Consider the following 26,385-nt stretch of genomic DNA (forward strand, 5'->3'; position numbering starts at 1 on the left):
CCTCCTTTCCTTTCTTTTCTGACAAGGTCTTTCAATGTAGTCTTAGCTGTCTTAGAACTCACTCTGTAGACCAGGCTGTCCTTAAACTCAAAGATATCTGCCAGCCTTTGCCTCTTGAATGCTTGGATTAAAGGAGTGTACCACCATTCCCAACTATATTTTCTTTATTTTTATTTTATGTGTGTGAGTGTTTTGCTTGTATGTATATATGTGAACCAATGCAGTGAGTGTCCTTAGAGTCCAGAAGAGGACTTCAGATCTGAGACTGAAGAAACACACCATCGTGAGCCAGCACACAGGCCTGGCCTGTGGAAGAGCATCAAGTGCTCTTAACCAACTAGCCATCTCTCCCACAAATCCTGACGTTTTCTTCTTGCTTCATTCTACTTTTCCCTAAACGCTTTTGCTAACCTTCATGCACTGTGTCAGTGAACTGTGGCACTGCTGGGGGCGCTGGCTGAAGAACTGATGAAAAACAAACAGAAGACATTTTGGGAGGAAAGAGAAATGTCTCCAGTCACCCTAGCACTGCTGATTGTAAGATGTAGAATTATTTTATGTATCACAAGGCCAGAGGAGTCTCTGTCAAGTAAATAATCTCCTTTTAGAGATATCAAAATTCAAAGAAATATTAACATCTTTGATTCATCATAATAAAATGTTAGGGTTCAGCCATCAGAGCAAGCTCAACAGGGTGTGCGATTGTTGTGTAGAAATGTTCTTGTTAAAGATAGGACTTATTACATGTGCTTCCCAGGGCTGTTTTTTAAGCTAATATTTCTGAACATGACTTTAAATTTGATGTGAATAAAGTTCATGTTCACCATCTGCAGAACCTGACACAGGTTCTAGAGAACAAAGCCTCCAGTAGTCATCCTGCTAAAAAGCAGAGGAAGAGCTGAGCATCCAGGAAGACCCCTCCCTTTTCTGTAATTTTCAACACCTGCTCTGGAAGCTCTAACTAGCCAATAGCACAAAAAAACTTCACTTTGTTCTTTAAATGCTGTTGATAAAAAAAAAAAAACCTGTACAAACATATGAAACTACAGGCTTCCTGCCTAGAACAACCAGCTGAGATCTATGGATAGATCTAACTATAACACTCCTGGGTAGATATGTCAAGGACTTTACATGGGTGTGCTTTGAAGACATGTGACTGCCATGCTTACTGCCCCACTATTCATGGTATCCAATGAATGGAAACAGCCTGGAACCCCATCAACACATGCATCAATATATAACATGCTATATATAGAAATAGTGGCGTTTATTCAACACAAAGAACCACCAAACTGCTATTTACTAGATAATGGGTGGGGTCAGAGGTAATCACGTTAAGTGAAATAAGCCAGATACAGACAAGTATCACATGCTTTGTCATAGATGGGACCAACCATGGGTATGTGTATGAGATATGAGGAGAAGACAAGGTTGGAAGGAAGAAGAAATGGAAAAAGGCTGATGGGGGAAAGAGAGAAACCATATGAAACACATCTGTGTGTGTGTGTGTGTGTGTGTGTGTGTGTGTGTGTGTGTGTGAAAGAGAGAGAGAGAGAGAGAGAGAGAGAGAGAGAGAGAGAGAGAGAGCAGATAAGAACTCTCCGAGGAGATAATCATGGTGAGTGATAAAAATAACACATGTGAAAACTGTCACAATGACACCAATAATCTTGTAAGTTAACTAAAAATAACTTAAAATTTAAGTTTATTATTAACAACTAATATAGACCTTTTATTGTAATTTTGTGTGTATGGGGGGGGTGTACATATGTGGGTATATGAGTGCATGTGAACCTGTGCTTTCACGTGTGGAAGCTCCAAATTGACAGTGGATATTTTCTTGGATGGCTTTCTACTTGTGCTTACTGAGGCAGGGTGTCTTGCTGAACCTGAGCTTGCTAATTGAGCTAGTCTGGATAGTCAACCAGCCCCAGAGATCTCCTGATGTCTTTGCCTCCGAAGTGCTAGCACTACAGGCAAATGTCACACTTGCCTGGGTTTTCTGTGTGCCCTGGAATCTGAACTCTAGTCTACAGGCTTGCAGCACTGAGGGCTTTAGCCAGTGAGCCACCTCCTCAGCCCCTTCCCCATTAAGAGTCCTTCAGCAAGGAAGCTGAGCAATCTTCAAGGTAGATAGGTAATGGTTACATTCGTCTTTATGAACTGCCTCACTGTGTCTAAAGCTACAGAAAAACAGATGCCAGACTTCTGTTCTATGCTAAGATGGCTGTAATTAAGTTACTTTGGCCCTCACAGGTATCAAATACAAAACTGTGAAATGCAAAGGAGTATGTGACAAATACAACCATTTGCATCGTGCTCCTCTGTGGATGTCTGTCTGTGTGAGTGTCAGTGTGCATGAGGGGTACATGTCCCAAGAAAATCTCAATCTTCAGGCTTCACCTCGCACTATGCTTAAAGTCGGGTCTTGTGTTTTTTGCCACTGCATACACCCAGCAACCCATGAGACTGTATCTCTGTCTCCCATCTCACCATGGAGCACTGGGATTGCAGGTATGTACTGGCTTATCTGACCTGATGTGGGTTCTGGGGATCCAAACAAAGGTTCTCATGCATGGCCAACCTGTTGCACAATCTCTCAGCCACTGCTTCCATTAGAGGAGTGAGAAGTGTCAATCAGGAACTCATTCTATTGAAGTTAAATGTTTAAGTGTCATGTTGATTTAGTTCTCAACTGCACTTGCCTTTTGAAAGCATTGGTTTTTTGTTTGTTTTGTTTTGTTTTGTTGTGTTTTGTTTTGTTTTGTTTTGTTTTGTTTTCCACAGTATAGTTTTTACTTCACTTCCAGGGTCTGGACATTTTTTTGTCAATTATTAGAAGGGGAAGCAGATGTCTGTAGCAAAAGAGAATTTACAGGACATGACAGCACCCTGCACACAGGTACTCATGGAGGTTGGGACTGCATACACAAGGCTTGCACAAGATAAAGTCACCCAGAATCCCAGCATTGATGAGGGACAGACTCATAAACCCCCACCTCTAACAGCCAATGGATTAGGGGAGGGGAAGAGTCTTTGATCTTTCTGAATCTGGCCCAGGAGAGGCCACCCATGTTCCACTAGATGGCCCCATGCCTGTGCTCATACAGGCAGACTGAGCACTAAGTAGATGCAGTGGATCCTAAAACAGTATAAAACAGTGAGCACATGAGGTTGCTATTGGCAGCAGGGAAGGAGAAGTTGACTCTAGAATGACATCATGAGGAAGGTGGGCAGGAAATCCACATCTTAGAGCCCTATGTAGTAGTACACACCAGTGACCCCCCAACACTGGGAAGACACATTGATGTTGAGCAGGAATGGAGGCCTGTGTTGAGGACTATGAATCCAGAGGACTGGGAAACAGGATTTGTTGACTGAAATACAGGGTCAACCTGCTTTGTCTTTCCCCCTCTCTTAGAAGATGCTCACAATAGCACCACCAACTTGAGGATCTGGGTTAAGAAACCTGGGCACACACTCTGGCCTGCTTTACAAAACCATCCTCCTGGCCTCCCACTCATGATTTCTCTGCTGAGACCTGACTGGTCAGGACTGATTGAGTCCTTGTGCCTAGGATATATGTAGAAGCTTATATGAGAATACTTAAATAGGAAATGGTCTTTTTAACATGTAGGAAGCAAAGGAAAACACCAAAAAATCTTTCATTGAGCTAAAATGTGGAGTTTGATGCTCAAACAGGGACTCCACAAGCATCCAGAGACAGTAGCATGTCTACATGCTACACAATGGCTGTCCAGGTCAAAAGCTGGCCTCTCTTGTGGAGTTTTCACTCTAAGGGGTTCAATGAAGATATGACAAAGGCTCTCTGTTGGAAACACCAGAGCCACTGTGGTGAGGCACTTGGAGGTGTTTGCCAATAGATATTACCACGTATGCTAGACCTTTGATAACATGCACACACAAACTAAGCTCTATCCTAGGATGTGGGGACTGAAGTAGGGCTCAGCAGACAGGCATCTTCACTTCTCAATTTGCTGGGCTTCATTTCTTGGGTTCACAAAGGACTTGTGATGTTACCTAATGGTCAAGAGTAAACACAGCATCTCTTGTGCAGGGAAACAGTGGCTTAATTGGATAGAAGCATTAAGATCAGCAGAAAGGGAGATCTGGAGGGTGGTCACTTTCTGGAAAATTCTGTGAACTTCTCAATGATAGGTAAAATGTACATTTGAATAATACTGATTGTTGCAAGAGAACCAAGCTGCCTGTGTAAATAAATTCACTTACCTATTTCCTTTTAATATTTGGCTGTGCCATGTATTCTGCACTGTGTTACCCTCTAGACTTCATGCTCATGCCTGTGTGAGACAGTGAACTTCATTCTGACTTTACGGCACTCTAGGCCCCTCCCACAGTGACCTATCACTCCAGCAAAGCCAGGAAGCCTAGCCTTGAAGTAGGTGTTTCTTGCATATATAGACCAGTGCTACAGGACCCTGACCTGACCCAGAGAATTAAGAGGATAAAGGGTGCTGTCTGCTGTGCAGCTAGGCAAAGCAAGCTTACATCTGCATCAGGAGGTGAACTTGCATGTGTTAGGGAAGATCAAACAAGACCAACCCTCCTATAAGAGAAGACGCTCTCACAAGAGTCTGAACTGGATACTTCCTAGTCTTTCATGTCTGAGAAGTATATATACTTTAGTCTGTTGAATACAATATGAAGGAGGGACAAAGTAAGAGGGGTATTGGCTAATAATATGTGTGTTGCTAAAACAGCCAAGAGTTGGAACAAATGTTTGTGGAGTTGGCAGTTGCCTATGTCTTCTGCTCCAAGAGAAATGAAAGTATATTCTGGGGGGTAGGAGGTAGTTATTTGTGTTCAATTTCAGTAAATTTGTTTATCAACATATTTCTGTTATAAAAGTTAGGTGAACTTTTAGAAGTTTACCTCTTAACTTGGAATAAGATTACTTTTAGTTATTTGTATTGAAAAATACTTTCCCTGGCATCCCATTTACCTGGAAACACCCCCAGTGGTAGTAAGGAGGTGATTCCCACTACCACTCATTTAACCCCAGAGCAGCCCTAGCAGCCTGCTTCTTTCTTGAAGTCAATGGCCTAGGGGCACTTTATGGATCTGAACCTTTTGCATTCGTGATTTAAGAGAAGTCAGGCAAGCGTCTTCTTCACCCTGTCTATTGCTCCTTATACTTCTGCAGATCGAGTGTTCACTGGAGAGAGGTATGTACATGTGTTGACACTAGGACCTAGCAGGTTCCTGCCTTTAGAGCTCTTGTCTACAATTCACTTGCAAGGATTGTGCCTGTGGAAGAATGGGAAACATATAGGTTTTATAAATCTGGGCACATGAAGTTTCAATTTCCCAAATGCATTTTTAATAACACAGAAGTCCTCATTTTGTATAAAGGTCTGCGTTTTAAATAAAAGGAAAATCGATGCTTATATAGAGCCATAACCTAAAAAGCAAGCTAATTATTTGTGTCAACACAAGCTTTAAAGCTGCCGTCTGACTTTTGCTTGATTTATGAGACAGGGTGTTCCCTACTTAAATTAGAACTTTATTATAAACACTTTCTTTCACAATGATTTATTCATTACAGAAATCAATGGGGGTTGCATCTTGTGAAAACCAAGATTTTATTGATAGCCAGGTGAATATATTGAGAACTGGAACCCAACTCAGAGAAGCCTACTCAGGACATAGGCTTTCAAGGTTCAAGATTAATATGTTTTTTAAAAATTCATCTTGTAGACATCAAAAACGCCCAGATGATGGATGGGGCTAACAAGGTTCTTGTTTAATTATAATTAATGGTGGAGGCAACGTATAAAGAATGGCCTTCATTTTCAGCTGCTTGAGAGAAATAATGTGTCCTACATAAATCTGTCATATGCTATGAGGCCAATATATGCAGCAGATACTGCAGATCTATCAGAGGGGTTTTGCCTACTGTGCAGAAGTTTCTGTACACAGCACTATCTTAGAATTGAGTGTACACCTATAGGAGCAGCCATGGAGCTATCTGCCTTGCCAATCATCCCTGTCTCTGCTGTTGGCATGACAAGATGGCAGGAATGAGGAGGGAAGGGCTAAGGAGAAGCAAGATGACATCATGGAGAAGGAATTAGGAGGTGATAGATAGTTAGAAAGCACAAGAGAAGACAAGAGGGGATATCCTATGACATTGGCTGCTTACTTAGCTAAGACAGGTTGCAAAACTAGAAGAATGTTTTCTTTAGTTTTACCTCGGTGAAACCATCTCCTTTGAGAGAACACAGCAAGCATTCATTGAGGAAGGTCATTGGAATGTGAAGGGCAGATAGAAGCCACAGAGGGCTTCCAGGAGGTCCCATGTTTCTTAATTCTCAAGAATCACCATGTAGGGGTGATTACAAGTGACAAGTGTGACCACCACAAAGCTCAGCAATGTGGCAAAGCTACAAATGTGTTTTTAACTTATTTTATGTATTAAATGGGCTCAGGAAGTCATAGGTCTCCATGTCGGTTTTCAAACATGTTTTATTTTCATGAATGTCTCCTTGGCTCTGATTTTTCTCACTATTTACTTTGTTTCTATTGTCTTCCGCACACCTCCCCTGAAATGTCTCATTTGTTCCCAACCTCATTTATTCCTTTTTGGTTTCCTGGCCTATAAGAATTTTCTATCATACTCAGGTATACATATTTCTCTAACTGCCAAAGGCATTTTTTGAAGTTCTCTTTTTCTATCAAAAACTAGAGAAAACAACCATACACCCTAAACCTTTTACAAAGGACTATTTATAAAGTAGGGTACATGAATCTGGTAAATTCTGCATGCATTTTGACTGCTACAATTATTGACCAAATGTGTGGATAATCCCCCTTACTATGTTAAAATTAAAAAAAAATAGGTATAGAAGCTCTGTGGTATTCAAACCAGGCAGAGGGAAAGGGGCTGATATAGAATGTCTTTCCCTATGTGACAATTTAATTAGCTTCTCACTAGTGATCTGAGACTAACTTCAGCCAGAACGTTGTATTGGGTGGCTGGGGAGGACTCAGGGAAGATGACATCCTAAGTTACTATCATGTATCCTGATCTCTGGCATTCATGAGTTTATCCTAGAACCAGCATTCTGTCTCTTCCTGAAGTTTTCCTTTGCTGATGATGGGCCTGCCCTCTAGAGCTAGGAAATTAAATGTCCTACATTAGGCACAACTCAGTTTAGAATTTCCTGATGTCTTTATTGATGGCTCTGTTAGGACAATGTCCTTTTTGGATGGGAAGTATGGAGTCTGGACCCAACCTTTGCGTGTGTGTGTGGGGGGACCTGCTGAGAGGTGGTCAGAGAATAACACCCAAGTCACAGAAGCTCATGAACACGGAGGTAGCTTCATCTATCTCCAATGCGTTGGACCTGAATTAATGGACAGGGTTTCCTTATACAGCCGTTCAGCCAGGGCTATGTGATTTGATACATTGGCATCACTTGGAGACTCTTTTAGACCCTGGTACAAATTATATTTAATCAGACTACAATTACATGCAATAATTATTTCTATTACTTTTTACTTTACACTTTATATATTTGCAAATTTCAGAAATGTAGATTAAAATTTTACAATTTTAAAATTGTATGTATTTGATTTTTCCCATAGTCAGTGTATTACTTGTGTCTTTCAGCCTGGGTCACTTTCAAGTCACATATTATATTTTCTACACTTATTCCTATCAGACAAATTATGAGGTTTGAGGGGTGATACTGCAAACATTTTCCACTGGTGAGAAAATAACCAAAGCTTTAAGAAAAGGTTCTTTTTCAGCACTTCACAGGCTACAAAGCCACCACACTACATGAATAGCCTGGAAGAGTTTTAAGGACCAAATGTAGCCACTTTAACTCAGAGTCAGGTCCCTCCACTGATGTCAGTGAACACACAGAAGCTTTAGAGATACTCCCCACCAGACCTAGTGTTCTCTTCTTCACTCTGTCAAATCTGTGTCTATGGGACAGTGTTTCCCTCTACCAGCAGTTCCTTTCCATGTACTATGTTACAGCAACTGCTAGAAGCTAGGTAGCCTTAAAGACAGTCCATCAGAAGTAGCTATGGTTACAATAAAGCCCTTGGCTTTGCCTGTGACCCAGGATATGTGGAACCATAGGATACTCCTACTGTAGAAGTCCAGGATGATGGACTGCAGTCTGAGGGTAAAGATAAGGACTTCTAACACTACATGGGAAAGCAGGCCAATGGTCCATGACCCCAATGAGGACCCAAATTTACAAGAGTGAAGGAAAACCACTAGATTCCAGGTCAGATGACATCTATGTCTGCACCTTTTCCAAGGCCTGGTCAGTCAGCAATAAACCCTAGCCCTATGCTCAACTTTACACCACCCAGATTTCATCCCATAGAAATATCTTTCTTTATTCTACTTAAGCAAGGAACAAAAACACAGTACTATAAGTATGACTTTCTGTGTGTCTGAGTTAGGGTTTCCATTGCTGTGAATAGACACTATGACTAAGGTAACTTATAAAAGACAACATTTAACTGGGGCTGGCTCATAGGACTAGAGGTTCAGTCCACTATGATCATCACAGTGTTCAGGCAGGCATGGTACTGGAGGAGCTAAGAACTCTATAGCTTGTTCTCAAGGCAAACAGGAGAAGATTGTCTTGCAAGCAGATAGGAGGAGGGTCTCAAGGCCAACTCCCACAATGATACATATACTTCCTCCAACAAGGCTACACCTCCCAACAGTGCCACTGTTGGGACAAGCATATTCAAATCACCACACTGTGCTTTGCGAACTGAGGGAATGTGGTTGGGAGCTCACATATGGGGAGAGTGCAGGGAGTCCATTTGTAATGTTTTATTTTTAATTATTGAATTTATTATTCGGCATATCTATAACTCATAAAATTCACTTTAATTAACTTCCTTTCCAATTCCTGTCATCCTGCCCAGCTTTTGTTTTTGTTTGTAAATTAAAGTTGAAACAAGGCTGTGTGATATTATGGGATAGAAATTATCCAGGGGAACTCACCAGTGGGCACATGGACAAAGACATAGTGACTTTACCTCTCCTTGTGTCTATTGGGACCCAAAAGTTCATCAGGGAAGTGATGGGATCCTGTGAGCTTCTTCCCCATCCAGAACTTAGAATATGTTAATTTTTGTAAGTAGAATGATTTTCTGTTGCCCACTTATCAATGGAATCCCTTTCTGCAGTATTAATAAACATTACTGATAATTAGATATATGCAGGATCCAGGCATAAATGATAGAAGAAATCAGATGCAAAGAGAATATTTCTGAATTACACTGCTAAAGACAGTTATGTTTGGCTAAATAATATTATCTTTATTTTGAGGCTCATGATGTGTAAATTACTAAATCTAATAGCTATGCTTTTCAAGTATAAGGATGTTTTAAAACTAAATATTGTGTCAAGATTCATTTGAATTTTTAAATACAACCTGTGTACTCACCTACTCTAAGCCTGTAATAACACAAACTACAGTGAAAGTTTATTTGCTATATGGAAGGTAAGTACAATGAATGCTAATATAAATTTATAAACTAATGCTTGATTATGCCTCAGTTAAACCAGTTACTGTCATAGACTGTCAGAGGCCCACGGATCGTTAACCAGTGTTGGCCCATCATTCCTACACACCTTCCAAAGTTGATTGCTTCTACATAAATGGGAGAATTTTTAAAAATAAGTTTCCTTTTCTTTCTTTGGTAATATCACAAAATCTCAGAATGAAGAAGGACCAGGATGTTCCTGGCAGTTACTTATTTATTTTTCATTTATTCAGTTAGTGCCTTCTTACCTTGGAACTGAGCATTGAACCCCTTACGCCGGTGATTGCTGTCAGATGTAAAGTGGAGACGGAGCCAGTTTTTGCTGCTGATCACAGGGGATGGGAGGTTCATGCCTGTGAGCCTGGAGAAGAGAAAGAGGAGGGAGATATCCTTTGAAACCAACAGATCAAATGTCTCATGGCACTATCACACCTGTTTTTAAATCGGATCACTGACAGTCTCCTGAGATGCTTCAAGTAGAGGTCGGTTGTTACTTGCCTTCACATCTTAAATTGATTTGGGCAAAACAGGACAACTCTATTCTGAAACGAAGGCATGAAAGTATTTGAAAGGATTTCACATTTCTTGTCTTTATCAATGATGGATGCAGGAGATGTGATTTGATCTCTCAATTCCTTCTCTCAGGACCTTGATCATAATGAATCATAAATAGGAAAGGGGGACTAAAAGTATACAACTGAGGTATCTTGGTGCTTATCATGTCTGAAAGTAGACTATTTTCCCACAGTCCACCTGTAAGACTCACCCTAGGAACCTTTTCCCACCATATTAAGAAAGATTTCTATGAGATTGAGATTGTCAAAGATATCAGAATAATATAATAAGGTGAGAATTTACCAAAGTAACGTTTATTTTTTAAAAAGTAGATGTAATCAATTTCTCAGAACTGTTTACAATGCCTCTCTGCTCTCCAATGGTCAGCTCAGTCATCTAGATAGTGGCATCTTCTATTGCTACTGTTGTAATGTGATTTGAATTGCAAGGGCTAAACAATGCTCATGTCATAAAGACCCTAAGAATCAAAAAGACTGGAGATATACTCAGTAAGACATGGGACACAGCATCACTGTACACTAGAAATTCAGTTCTACCACTACTGAGTCTGATTGAACCATACAAGAGATGGCATGACCTGGTTTCTGCCCCTGGATCAGAGTCAGCAGGGCATAGTCCTCCACAAGCATTGGTGGTGGCTGTGGACATAAGGCTTGTTTGTATAACAGTGTACATATTTTCATGTTTTTCCTTCAAGGAATGTCCTCTCTGCCAAAGATAATGACTTCATGATAATCACAGACAGCACAAGTCTGGAAGGTGAAGGAATGTCTAAATTCTTAGCAAAATTGTAAATGCTGAGACCTTCCTGACAGTCCTTAAGGCTGTGGGGAAAAAAAACTATGGAAACATGTGTTCAAAAATATACAATTTATCAACTCTGCAAAATACAAGGATACAATATGAATTGTATAAAGAACTTCACAGATCTAAAAGAACAGAGGAAGCTGCACTATAAAGCCAGCTTGACAGAAAGATACTAAGGCAGGAGGTTAAGAGATTTAGGGAATGGTGATTGCAGGGAAAGATTCTACCCAGCTAAGTTTTTTATTTGTGCTTATAAGGGCAGACATATTCCTAGTCAACCTGGGACAGAGGAAGTTTAGGCCCAGGCCCAGGCATTCTAGGAATGGTAATTTCATGACAGGGTCCCAATCAGCTAGGTCATTGTCTGTGTTTAACAAAGGCAGGCAGACCTCTGAATTCTTTTACAATATTAAAAAAGAATGTGCTTACTGTCTCCTTCTATGAATCAATGGGCTGGAGTTACACGATGCTGATTCATGAGATAATCAAAAAGGAACCTGAGGTAATAACTGAATTTATATGTAAATAAAAGACTGGGCTTTTGATGTGTAAGAGATGAGCTATCCAGGGAATTTTTTGGATTTCAAGAGAAAGTTGTCTCAAGCAGAACACACAGAGAGAACAATCTGGATAGATATCTCAAGCAGAACATAAGCCATCAGCTTATAACCCATAATTTGACTTCTATTAGTTTGTTTCACTGCCCTCAAGGACCTCACCTCAGAACCCCTTTCCAACCTGAGGCTGGTTCTTAGCATACCACTACTCTGAACATTCAGAACTACCACTATATGCTGGCAAAGCCTTAGAAAGTTCCAGAATTAGATCATGATAAGTAAGCAAGTTTTACCATCTATAAAGTATAGTGTTTACTCATTAAACACAATGGATACCTCTCCAACAAGGCTAAAAATTCACAGGCTCAAGGCCCTAATATAGATAACACCAGTGTATAATCTCTGCATTTCTGGATGGCTCGTAACATAAAGATAATGTGACAGGTGTCTTTCTGTATTATTTAGGGCATAACAAGAAGAAAATGCTTTTACATATTCAATGAAGATACAATTAAAAATATTTTTGATCTGTGGTTGACTGATTCTATGGATATAAAGTCAGTCCAAGTGGAAATCAGGTGGACTAGCATCTAATGTAATTTTCCTGGTGCTGAGATAAACTGTGGCTATGCACAGTGCAATTGTTTTGTGTCCTGGATGCCAAATCTTTATTTGAAATGATGTTTATTGGTGAACACTTGTCTGTGGAGTTTAGCTACATTGCTCCAAGAGTCCCCTATAGTATTCTACCTCTGTGGTTAAACTGAGTACTTTGTCTCTAAGCACAGGAAAGCAGCGTTTGTATATATGAAATGTCTCCTCATTTATCTACTACCAGGGAGAACAACAGTGTTGGGGACTGCTGAGGTTGAGGCCACTAGGCCAGGTGCTCAGTTTCAATGGCAAACTTTAGAAATGTACAGGATTGATTTAGAATTGAAAGTACTACCATGATTTGTCAAATCATAAGTGTTTATATCACTCATTCAAATAATCTCCCACCACTATGTGGATTTCTCAAGTACAATTCAGGCAGCTTAACAGGAATGATTACCAAACAGGCTTTATTTCCTCTTCCTTTGCTCTATCAATCACACACCTCCAGGTAATACTGAGGATGCCAAAAGGAAATGTGAAGTGATCATTAAAAGGTCAAAACCAGTTTACTTTACTTTCATTTACCCATTGGGCTTAATATAATCGAAATAGATGTCTACTTTTTTCTGCTTTAAAACCTGTTATTTTAATGATTCTAATCCTCACAAAAAGTTGGTGTTGCATCTCAGGAGCTTGACAACATTTACAGCACTCTTAAACCAATGCCTTCTTGATCATGTTGGTTTGGGGAAGACCTAACCCATAAGAAGGGGCAGGTTTGTATCGATCAGCAAACATTTCTGACAAGGGTATAAGGTATTAGCCTCCTTGCAATTAGTAAGTTTGTTATCATTGAAAACCAGCCATAAGGTGCTTCACAGTTACTCAACAACTGAGTATAGTGTCAACAGATTCTGGCATATATATTTCATATAATTTATTTTACATTATGAAACCTATTCTGAGTCCATGGATCATAGTGAGCTCACAGGCAACATACTGCTGATTTCTGTCTTAGAATAACTGGGACAATGTGTAAAATTACTTTGAGAGGGCTGGAGGATTAGCTCAGTGATTAAGCTGCACATTGTTGATTCAAAGGACCAAAGTTCAGTTCTCAGAACCAGTCTGGGAGTGCATCTCCACTTATAACTTGGGTGTCAGGAAATCCAATACCCTCTTTTGGTTCTTGGACTCACACAGTTTCTATCAGGTCATGCAGACTCACAAACACAAACATATACATAAATAAAAAACAAATAAATAAAAATATCTTAAAGATTACTAACCAGGAAGAAGTAATTAATCTATTTTTAAAAACTTATTTCTTAAGTATGTGTATGCCTGTGTCTATGTGTGTGTGTGTGTGTGTGTGTACAGGTGGGGTGGAACTGAATACAATTGCCCATGTATGCATATTTATTGGTTTAACTGGAAAGGGAACCACTTGATGATCTATGTCTAATTCTATATGTTATATGTGTGCATATTTTCTTCCTAGAAAACAGGGTCTCATTATGTAGACTAGGCTGAAATGAAACTTGTCATTCTCCTGCCTCAGTCTCCCTAATGGTGGTCTGACAGCCATGTCATGGGTGTCTTCATGTGAGGTTTTCAATGTTAGATCAGCATGTGACAAAACAAAAGAGGACTTGTATCTCAGTTTCGTTTCTGGTAATGTGATAAAGTAACTTACCAGGAACTTAATGTGATAAGAAACTCAGGAAAAAAAAAGGTGTTTGTTTATGTTTGTTTTCAGTTCACAATTCCAGGTTATATTCCATTACTACAAGGAAAGGAAGGAAAGAATTTGAAGCAGTTAATCTCCTCACATCCACAGAGCAGAAACAGAGAGTAGGAAGACATAGTCCATCTTTGAGCAGCACCATCCTTGTTGGGAGCCGCCTCCTAGCAGAAAGCGGCTATCATCTTTGCAGCCATCTCAGGCCATATACCCTGACAAGAGACTTGTTTTCAACAGCCCGCAACAGCTGAGCACACTCTGATAAACATCTTGTTTTTCTCACATATCTTGTTTTGCTGCTTAGTGCCCCGGCGCACATGGTATCCACACTGCAAGGCACATGGCAAAGTGCCTTCATCTGTGTTCTCCTGCTTGTCCACAAGGGCAAGGCACGTGGTAAAGCATACAAATACTCAGGATTTCCTTTCAATAAAGAGAGACTTGATCAGACCCTCTGTCTTGTCTCTATTCTTCGCGTCTCTTGCCCCTCCATCCCCACTCTCTCTCTTGCTAGACCCTGACCGCTGGACCAGAGCAGCAGCTTGGGCTGGAGCACATTGTGGGGGCTGGGCTCCCAGACTGAATGAAAAGTGACTGAGCACCTACATCCATCCCTTTCTGCTTCCTGACTTTGAGAGCAATATGATTAGCTACCTCATCTTCCTGCAGTCATGCCTTCTACATCATAATGGAGCATAGTGTCAAATGGTGAGCCTAAATAAAGCCCCTCCTCTCTAGAGTTGACTCTTCTCAGATATTTCATCATATCACTGAGAAAAGGAGCTCATAGGCCCAAGTGTCTCTTCGATGGAACCGAGAGAATCACTTCTTGCTTCATTCAAGAATGTCAAATGAAGCCACTTAAAGCAATGGAAAACTTCATGTTCATTCAGTGCCCTCAACAAGGTTCTGCTTCTGTTAAAAGTAAAAATAAACGTAGGACTCGTGGGACTTCTCAATTTGAGATGGCCTGCTTTGAGGCAAAATAGAGCAAGCCAATTTGTTCCACTTTCTCCAAATAGTTTTGCCATAAATTCTGGGATTCTATTTATAAGGCACTTATTACTTATTTTTTCACTCAGCCATCCCTCAGCTTGGACATTCTTTTACATGATGGAAGGGGCTGAACATGTTCAACTGAGTTCTATGGACCCAGGTTGGTGACTCATGTTTTGCCTATGCAACTTGAAAAATGTAGAATCGACGTATTGATATCATTTTCTAAATTGCATTTGGAAACCCTAATGGGTTTCAGTTTTGCTCTGTTTGGACACTTCTGACTAGAAGGCAGATTTCTTGCAGTTTTAGAAAATCATTATAGAGATTATGGGGGGAATCCCTCTGCAGTTAAAACCTTTTCATGATGATTAAGAACTCAGAACCTATTAGAGATACTAGGACACACTTTAAATGATCTGTTCTGTCTATGGAGACTAAATAGTTTAATAGGCCTATTAGCTCAAAGTGCTGCTTATAGATTTGAGAAGAGCAGCCTATGGATGATATGTGGTTTTCTGCTATGTTCTAATAGGCATGCAATGGGAAATAATTCATAGTGTGGGGGCTCATGTACCTTTTTTTTTTTAACCAGAGTTGAATAGAATAATATGGTCACATATGGAACTTGTAAAATGCCGTATTTTTAATTTTTAATATGTGATTCATATTACAAGTAAAGTAAATTCTTATGAACTTAAGGTATACAGGGCCATGTAAAACTTCTAGAATAGGCGGGAGGGTAATGAAAAGGAACTTTTACAGTGCACTGATGTCAAAAGAGATGTCTGATTGTATATGTATGCATGCATGTATATATGTGTATATATACATATTTGTTGTGTAAATTAGATATTATACCCAATTTATAAATATTGTAGTGATCCAATTCAAAACTACTCATGGGTACACATGTATGCCTGCTGAGAAAGACATAACCAACAAGATAATATGAAACCAGTGTTACAGAGGAGTTTTTCCTTAATGACCTCCTTTTGAATCATATCAAGTACTTCCTTCAGGAAACTCTTCCCTGCATCATCTGGACACAAGCAGACCAATACACAGGACAGTCACTTCTGTGTTTTCCTATCACCTCTGCCCTTCACCCACCAGATCTCATGTTATGAGAAGCCTGATCTTGCCTCCTAGGCTACATCTCTCCTATGTTACGTATTTTCATGACAAGTTGGGTTTTCCTGGTGCACACATGTTCTAAGTAGCAGCACTGCTTACTTAATGACTGCATGTGACCCTGAAGCTGGTCCTGCTGCCTTCTAGACTTATATAAAGGCTGGGTTTCTGTCAGACACTCAGAATATTGTGCATAGAGAAATAGAATAGATGAAGTAGTCAAGTCCTTACATTCAGCAAGGCAACTCATCATGAAGTGAAACCTACAATATCGAGTACACTTTGTCATAGAGAAGGCTACATGTGCTTGCAGCTAAATGATGACAATATTAAACAAACAGTATCATCATCACACTGAATGGAAAAGATCAGAGAGCATATCAGTGGTGGTTAGGAATGACAGGGCTCTCCTTCTGTAACAAACCGAGCTCCCCTCACACACCATGCACATCTGACGACTGTCCACCACAACAAGATAACACTGACCTTCCATTGCATGATGGCATCCATAGCTCTGACCAGACATCTGGTCAGAATATTCTTACATAGTTTTCAATTTGTATGTTATTTTGATATTATGGGGCTGGGGGAAAATCTAGAACTCAAAGTAGTAATTCAAGAATAAAAAGTAACATTTTGTCAGAGAATTTTGATACATATGCAAACAGTATAATAAAAAAAATCATCTCACCCCTCAAAAAGAAAGAAAGAAGACAGAAAGAAGAAAGAAGAAAGAAGAGAGAGTGTAAGAAAGAAAGAGAGAAGGAAGGAGAGAGAGAGAGAGAGAGAGAGAGAGAGAGAGAGAGAGAGAGAGAGAGAGAGGACAAAGAAAAACAAAAGACAAAGAGACTGAAATTCACTCATCCCAGAGAAGGTTTCTGGCTCATTTTCCTTCAATCTGCTCATAGCTTTCAGGAAACAGTTTGTTAGATGTCAAGACTGAAGGCCTAAAATGCTCCAGAACTTCTGAGTTCATCAAGCATCAGGGTATGCATTTCTATTTCACCAAAGCAGGCCTGATTGCTGAGAGCCCAGGGACAATGCAGAAGCAGGTGGAGCATACCCAGTTAACAAATCCTTTTTATCATTCACCCTCATGCTGGTAGACACAGGCAAAAGAGATACCATGTGTCTAAGTTGATTGTTTTCATCTGGTAAACCAGTTTCAGAACAATAGTCAATAAACATATTTCTGCAATCAACTTTCATAACTAATACTACAAGACTGATGTTGAAAAATTCAGAATGTCCCTGAATTTCAAAATCACTGATATTCATTTCTTAGACAGTGCTAATAAAAGGAATGCATATTCCATGGGACATGTTTTATCTTTGCTCTTTGGATGAATGAAGTGCCCTCTTTCATCACTTCAAGAATGTGAAGTGAGTCCTTTATTTTTTCACAAAACTTTCCTGAGTCCAAGACCAAAATCTTCACCCACCGGCTAGTGCCAGTGGGTGAAGATTCTCTTACCAAGCAACGAATTAGTACCTTTTCCATCTATATGTGTACAACTTTTCTGTATTAAAATCTCCACTTATAACTATATTACTTATATGTGTAGATATTGTACATACATAATGATATAGACAAATATTCTATATACATATTTTACACACACACACACACACATATATATATGTTGATATATGTCTATTATTTATTTATCATCTACCAGTCTATTTACCCATCATCTTTCCACCTATCATCTATGTGTATTCTCTTGTGCCAGGGGAAATTTGATGGTAGGCACGATGTCATATCTAGCATCATTTAAGTCGTAAGGTGGAAAAGTCTTTTCCAGCTAGCATTACAATCTGGGTATCTGCATCTCTCCTTTGTGTCATAACACCATACCTGGACATTACAGGCACAGTTAACCCTTCTTAAGGTACAGGAGGGCTCTGGGATGCTAACTATGTGACTTCAGCCATTGACTACTGTTTTCCAGCTGGCCCAGTAAGCAGTAGTGTTCCTGTGTCACTCATGGTACACACAGGCTTCAGGCTGAAGCACAGAACAGCGAGCACTCTCCTAAAGATAATTGTTTTCTTCTTACATTTGTGAAGGTCTTCAAGCATAACATGGTAAACACACACACACATACTGGAGTCCAGTGGTCTGGACTAACCACACTTAGTGGCCTCAGGCACTCAACTCACCTAGGTCTTAGGTTGCTAATCTCATATTGTTATATTGCAAATATAACTTACATTGTTATTGGTGTTGCCATATTGGTGCCTCGCAGACCTCCCTTTTCCAACCTTTCTCTTACCAAGCAACGAATTAGTACCTTTTCCATCTATATGTGTACAACTTTTCTGTATTAAAATCTCCACTTATAACTATATTACTTATATGTGTAGATATTGTACATACATAATGATATAGACAAATATTCTATATACATATTTTACACACACACATATATATATGTTGATATATGTCCATTATTTATTTATCATCTACCAGTCTATTTACCCATCATCTTTCCACCTATCATCTATGTGTATGTCAGTCTTCTGTAATTATCTATCACCTATCTACCTATTTTTCTAACACCTATCCCCTATCACTTATCTATATACAAACCTATCAGTCAGTGTTATCTATGAATCTAAAATCTATCTCTACCTTTATCATCTGCCTATCTATTATCTATACCTCTTTTTTCTATAATCTATGTGCTTACAATCATCTGTATACCTATAGTATTTATGTATAATCTATCATCTGCATATCTATCTATCATCCATTCTTCTACTATTCTACCCATCTCCTTCAGTTTGTCTACATATCGCATCAGAAAATGACAGTTTCCAAGGCTCTCCTTATTTTTCTCCTTATACTACTGGGGGAATGCTGCTCTCCACTGTCCCCACACTCTGTAATTTCACAAATGTCAATATGGCTGTAAGTAGTGTGTGATGTCCTGGTTTCACGGGGTTGAGTAAACATTTGAACTTGTCTTCAGGTGGCTCACATCCCATGAACATCTTTAGAGACAGCTGGAGGTGCAGTGGCACCAAACTTCTGGGGAAGAATACTCTTCAAGATTTGTCTCTAGTAAGTTCACTTAAGAAATGCAATTCTAGTAGGAATGTCCCCCAGGTTTCCACTTGTGAATTAAGTGTGAGCTTTAAACAGCCAGAGGGTATGTGCACAGAAGTCCAAGGAGTTCAGAACATTTGCAGGCAGTGGGTAGCTCCAGAGATTCACATGTAGTGAAAGCAAGGGTTAGACACAGTTTGTAAAAGTCCAAGGAGCTCAGAACACCCACAGGCAGCAGACAGCAGACAGCAGGCAGCTTCAGGATTCCCATGCAGCAAGACCAAGGGTTAGATGGAGTTTTCTTTTCATAGAAATGTCAAGGGCTGTCACTGCCCTCTTCCTGTCATTCTGGCAGATAGTTGTAATTTTCTTATTAGTGAATAAGCAGAGTCAGCACAGCACCACAGTTATTGGTATAACTCTTAGAAGCAAAGCTTATCCTAAGCTTAGTTCACAACATTATAATCCCCCAATTGCTAATCTAACAAAAACTCCAGCAGGATTCAGAAAATGTACATCTTAGCAAACAGTCTTTCTGAAGAAAATCCCACCAAGTGTTCACTGCTTGTCAAGAATCTTCCATAAATTAATGGGGTCAGTGAGAGCAAGAAGGACTAGCAACTTCACATAGAACATGCATACAGAGGTTGATTATGAAGGATAGCCTACATCAAAGATAACCATAAAGATAGCCTATACCTCTTCTAAACAAAGGGGCTAGTATGTAACTAATTTAAGCAAGGTGAGTAGCCTGAACCATTCTCAGCAGGAAGTTTAGCCCATACTGTCCTTTGACCAGTCTAGGCTAGACTGTACCTACTCTGACAAAAAGGTCTAGCCTGTGTATCTTTTGCTTTAGCAGTAGGGCTAGCACAAGAAGTGCTAGATTGTCTATACTTGACTAGGATGGTTATTCTGTGCCTCACCTGACAAGGAAGGCTAGTTTATGCTTCATCTGACTAGATGGGAATAGTCCATGTCTCACCCAATCAACAAATAATCTATATTAAGGCAGTAATCTATATTAAGGCAGGTACATTTTGTTACAAAACCAGTCTAGAAAAGTCATGTTTGATAGAATTAATTAAAGGTGTGTCTTTTCATTATTAATAATGACAGCTCTATTGATTAAAATCAATGACCACCTGCATTTTCACTCTCCATTTTATCTATGAAGTTTTAATATTCACAAAGACACCAGCTGGATGTAATGCCCCTTGACAGAAAGTACTCTACCCATCTTGATCATCATTAAGAACCTTCCATAGAATCCAATAACAAGATAAATTTCCAACAGTAGTTTTTTTTTTAGTTACAACAAACTTGCAAGAAAAGTTTAGAAATTTTTAAAAAGATAATGTATCTAATAGGAAAACAATTCACTAAATGTTATATATATATTTTTTTTTCTTAAACAAAACAGAGGATCCCTCCATCCCCTGAGACTTGGCCCCATGGTGTGGACTGTTTGTTTGCTAGTTCTCGCTCCTTCTCCTCCTTAGACACCCCTACTTATTCACCTCTACTCCTTTGTGACTACCACTGACTCACAGAACTGCTCTCTACCAGGGATTCCACACCTTTGCTTGACTGGGACAGACATAGGCTAATGATATTTTCTTTTCCTTTATCCATTCTGTTTGTCCTAGGTCTCAGGAGGCTAGCAGCTGTTGCACACATTAGGTCATCTTTCCATCTCATCTCTATTTCCTTTGGATTCTCTGCCTTCTGTGGCTGGAGCTGGGGTACCCCTACTTCTGCCTCTGCAGCCATTTGTAAAGCTATACTCCAATCACCACCAAAGAAAACTACAGGAATCTGAGAGTAGTCAGAGACCGAACCATAATACCCAGAATGATCCAATGACTTAAAACCAAAGAACCAAATACCCATTCCACAATTGTGAGACCATATATTTACAACAGAAAATACTGCAAATTTCCTAACTACAGCTGCCTAAATTTGAGTGTAATAACACAATTAGGAACAACTAATATAATTGAGAAACTAGCAATTCTATTGTAATGTGCCCCCAAGAGAACCAATTTAGCTGAAGAACAAGATAAGGACTTTAAAATAGCAATTATGACTATGTTCAATATGTCCATATCCTCCAAAGTCCTCAATGAAAACTATGAAAACACATGGAGTGGTGTTAAGTAAGGAAGCCCTATTGAGATATACAGTAAAATTTAACAAAACAGAATCACTAAAGAAAAGTCAAACATAAAACTCAAAATAAATAAAAAAACAAGGAAATCAAATAAACAGTTGAGAGGTTAGTCTCATCAACATATTGTGGGACATGGAAGAGAGAATATCATGTTTTAAAGACAGAAGAAATTGGTAGGTCACTCAAAAAATAAATGTTAAAAAAATTCCAAGAATCCTGGGACACTATGGAAAGTAAAACTTATGAATAATAAGTATATGGGGAAAGAGAATAAACCCAGGACAAAGTCACAGAAAATGTTCCTAACAAAATCAGAGAAGAATATATATATATAATGAGATGCCTCTAAAGGTATAAGAGGCATAACAAAAATCAAGTAGACAGGACAAGAAAAGAAATGCCTATGAAACATAATAGTTGAAACAGAACATGGAAAGAATATTAAGAGCTACAAGGAAAAACATCAGATCATATATAAAAACAGATGCATTAGAATAACACGTTAAAAAATTTCCAAGAATCCTGGGACACTATGGAAAGACAAAACTTATGAATAATAAGTATAGGGGAAAGAGAATAAACCCAGGACAAAGGCACAGAAAATGTTCCTAACAAAGTCAGAGAAGAATATTTTCAATGGAGACACTGAAAGCCAAAAGTGCCTCGACAGGTATTCTATAAACTCTAAGAGACAATAAGTACTAGCCCAGACTACTATACCCAGCAGAACTATCAATCACAATTAAGTAAGAAAGAAAAATATTCATGATAAAAAATTAATAATTTCTTTAAATCAATCAAAGTCTGTACAGAAGGTTCTAAAAGGTGAGCTTCAGTCTGAAGAGAAGATTAACTGTGTCAAAGAGGAAACAAGGAATAAATAATGCCATAACAATTCATTTTAAAGGTGGATTGAGAACGACAACAACAAAATAACAAATTAATAAGTATTGTTTATTCATGTCTATCAATTTTAATGGTCTTTATTGCCCCAATAAAATGACATAGACTAACAGGTTTGACTAGAAAATATGATCCTTATTTTGCTGCAAGAAACCTCCACCAAGGACAGCCATAACCTCAGGGTAAATGGATAGGAAAGAATATTACAAGCAAATGAAATCAAGAATCAAGCAGGTGTAGCCATTTTAATATTGGAAAAAATAGACTTCAAACTAAAAATAATCAAAAGATATAGGAAAGGACACTATGTATTCATTAAATGAAAAATCTGCCAAGAGGATATTGTAATTCTAAGCATTTATAAACCAAACAGAAGGTCACCCAAGTTCATCAAACAAGCACAATTACAGTTAATATCAGATAGTAACCCTTACATATTGATAGAGGGTGACTTCAATACTTCCCCCCCCACCAATAGACAGATCACTCAGACAAAATCTAAATAGAAAAACACTGCTTGTTAAATGTCATAAGACAAATGGACCTAACAGACATCTACAAAACATTCCACTCAAACACTAAAGAACATATTTTTCTTCTCAACATCCCAGGGATACATTAGTATATAAAACAAGTCTCAGCGGATATATAGAAATTGAAATAGCATCTTACACCGTACCCATTTTCACGGATTAATGCTGGATATCATCAAAAACAGAATCAGCAGAAAGTACAAAAATTCATGGAAGCTGAAATCTCACATCTCACTACTGAATTAAATTTTATAAAGACATATCAAGAATTACTACTACTACTATTTAGAATTGAAAGAATGAAAACATACCATACCCAAATCTATGATAAACCATGAAGGCAGTTCTAAGAGGGCAAGTTAATAGCACAAAATGTCTATACAAAAGGCATTATTTTATGTAGACTTAAAAGTACAGTAATATGTTAATAATACACTTGAAAGCTCTAGAGAAAAACAAGAAGGAATAACATCTAAGAGTAGGCTAGATGAAACAATCAAACCCAGGGCTGAAATCAAGCTACTTGAAATGCAACAACAACAAGAAGTTATATGAATCAATGAAATGAAGAGTTGGCTATTTAAAAAATTAATAATACTGAGAAACTTTTAGTCAAATTAACCAAAGAAGGAGAAGGAAAGCATCAAAATTAATAAAATTAGAGATGAAAACAGGGAGATTACAATATACACTGAGGAAATTTAGAAAATCATAAAGACACACTTTTGAAAAAATCTGTACTCCTCCAAACTATGAAATGCAGAAGACATAGATCAATTTCTTAATAAATATGACTACCAAAGTTAAATTAAGATCAAATAAGTAATTTAAAAAGACTCACAACCCCCAGTGAAATGGAAGCAGTAATTGCAAATCTTCCAACTTAAAAAATTATGTGCAGAACCAGATGAATTCAGTAGAGAATTCTACTAGACTTTCAAGAAATAATACAAATATTCATTGTTATTTTGCAAAATCAAAACTGAAGGAAAAATTCTAAATTATTTTTATGATACGACCATTAATTTGATACCCTAAATACACAAAACACATAAAAATGAAAAGACTATATACCATTACCCCTTATAAACATAAGTACATATTTCTAAGTGAAATACTTGCAAACAGAATTCAATAAAAGATCACAAAGCTGTCAAATCAAGTTGGGTTCACCCCAGAGCTTCAGGAATGCTTAAACATACAAAAGTCAATAAACATAATTCACCATATAACCAGACAAAACCCACATGATATCTCATTAGAAACAGGAAAAACCTTTGACAAAAATCCAACATCTCTTCATGGTAAAAGTCCTAGAGAAATTAGGCATGCAGGAAACATACATACATACACACACACACACACACACACACACATATATATACATTATAGAAAATTTATGACAATCCTACTGCCAACATCCACTAGAATGTAGAGAAACTCAAAGCTATTTCCCCCAACATCAGGAATAAGACAAAGATGTCCAGTCTCCACATCTATTCAATAGAGTATTTGAAGTTTGAGTTAGAGCAATAAAGCAACTGAAGGAGATAAAGGGCATAGAGTAGGAAGGAAAGAAGATTAACGACTCCACCAGAAACTCCTACAAATAATAAACACTGCCAGAAGGTAAGTAGGATATAAACTTATCAAACAAAAATCAGTAGTCTGCCTGTGTACAAATGAAGAGAAGAAATGAACCTGTCAACATAAAGGAATCTTGGGATCACTAACCAAGCAAATGAATAACTTCTTCAATAAAAATTTTACATTGAAGAATATATCAGAAGACTGAATGGTCTTTCACACTTAAGGATCTGAAGAGTTAATATTTTGTAAAAGGCCATACAACCAGAAGCAGCCTACAAACTCAAGGCAATCCCCATAAAAAATCCTGCACAATTTTTTGCAGATATAGAGAAAGCAATTTTAAACTTCATGAAACCTAGAATATCAAAAATAATTCTGAATAATAAAAGAACCACTGGAGGTACCACCATTCCAAATTTCAAAGGGAGTTACATGGCTATAGTAATTTAAAAGAAAAAAAATCATGCTATTGGCATACAAACTGACAACTTAATAATGAAATAGAATTAAAGCCTGAACATAATTTCACTAATCTACAGACACCAGTGTTTTACAAAGAAACCAAAAATGCATACTGGAAAAAAGACAGTTTCTTTAAAAAATTTTGTGTTTGTTAAACTGGAAAGCTGTGTGTAAAAGAAGAAAATAGATCTACATCTATCAGCTTGCACAAAACCCATCCCCCAAAGCATCCAAGACTTCAACATAAGACCAGGGACTGAATCTGAAAAAGTAGAAAATGTGGAATAGACTGCAGCATTCTGGCACAAGAAAAGTTTTCTGAACATGACACTGATGGCACAGCACTAAAAACCTACCAACAGTTAATAAATAGGATCTCATGACACATAAAAGCTTCTTTAGAGCAAAGGACACCAACATTAAACCAGTGCCATAGCCTACAGCATAGGCAAAGATCTTTAGCAATTTTACATCTGGTATAGGGTTACTCCCTGGAATATATAAAGAACTAAAGAACTGAACATCAGGGAAGCAAACAACTGTATTAAAAATGAGACACAGAACTAAGAAGAGAGTTCACAAAAGATGAAGCACAAATGGCCAATTAACAAGTAAAACCATTCAACTCCCTTAGTCCTAGTGACCTTTGTGACTATGCTTTCTTCTCCATTGTGGTTATTTATAAAATATGTCCAGCGTTAGAAATGTTCTTCTACAAGGTTGGGTGTAGTTAGATATAAAAATTGAGCATCGATTTCTATATCCTATGAAGCTACTTCTTCTCACTGAGAGGATGTTGTTACTTTTTCCTCATAAATCCCTCTAAACCTTGAAGCACGGAAAGTAGCGCATTGAGTGAAAATTCCCACTTAAGCAACAGACATCCTCACACAGCCATTGATCTCATTGCTAATAGTTTGATAAACTGTACATTAAACCATCTCGTGAGCGTATTCTTTGAATCAGCATATTTGTTTCCAGGGATCAATTCCAGGAAATAAATTTTATGAGCCAGAAGAACATACCTCTTCAGGGCTTTTCAAAAAGTCCTTACTGATGAATTGCTCTTTCAATGAAATAAGTGCAGGGAAGGCGCTCTGCAGATGCTCTCGTGAACTCACTTGTGGTTTTTTGTGTGCCTTTCCTTCAAACATGGCTCCATGATTTTCTCAGCTTGGTACTCTCAGCATACAAGCTGCAACTCTGACTCCTTTCTCACAGGAGGGGTTCTTTGTGCCTGTCTCTCCCAGAAAATTGAAAACTACTCAAGACCTTGATGAATGTCTACACTCATGTCCATCCGTCAAGCCTGCCTTTAAAGCTTACCCATGCCCTCTCAGTTGCTAGAAAAAGTAGGCAGCACAAAAAATGTCCCAAGAAGGAATGTTAAAGAAAACTGTTTTTGAACTCTCCTCTTGTTATAAGTATCAGATAGTCTGTTCCTGTAGCCAGGACACTATCCCGCCAGACTATCCTCCCCAAACCTATCATCAGTTGTATTTTTTGTTTTTATGTTTCCTAAAGCATTACATATTTAACAAATCATGTGAGAGAAAAGATAAATTATGGTAAAATACTTACATTATATATATATATACATATACATGTACATACATATACATATACATATACATATACATATACATATACATATACATATACATATACATATACATATACATATACATATACAT

At 38.3% G+C, this 26,385-nt stretch overlaps 1 protein-coding gene across 1 annotated transcript in view; it reads right to left on the reverse strand.

Moving 5' to 3' along the window:
- The window catches only part of Csmd1 (CUB and Sushi multiple domains 1), a 1,525,237-nt gene that overhangs the window by 546,301 nt on the left and 952,551 nt on the right, over window positions 1-26,385 (reverse strand). The window contains exon 6 of the mRNA XM_028766288.1: window positions 9,816-9,928. Coding sequence (XP_028622121.1) covers window positions 9,816-9,928 — 113 coding nt within the window. The remainder of the gene's footprint in view (window positions 1-9,815; window positions 9,929-26,385) is intronic.

This window comes from Grammomys surdaster, unplaced genomic scaffold (assembly GCF_004785775.1).
Source record: "Grammomys surdaster isolate TR1022 unplaced genomic scaffold, NIH_TR_1.0 167, whole genome shotgun sequence".
Lineage (NCBI taxonomy): Eukaryota > Metazoa > Chordata > Mammalia > Rodentia > Muridae > Grammomys > Grammomys surdaster.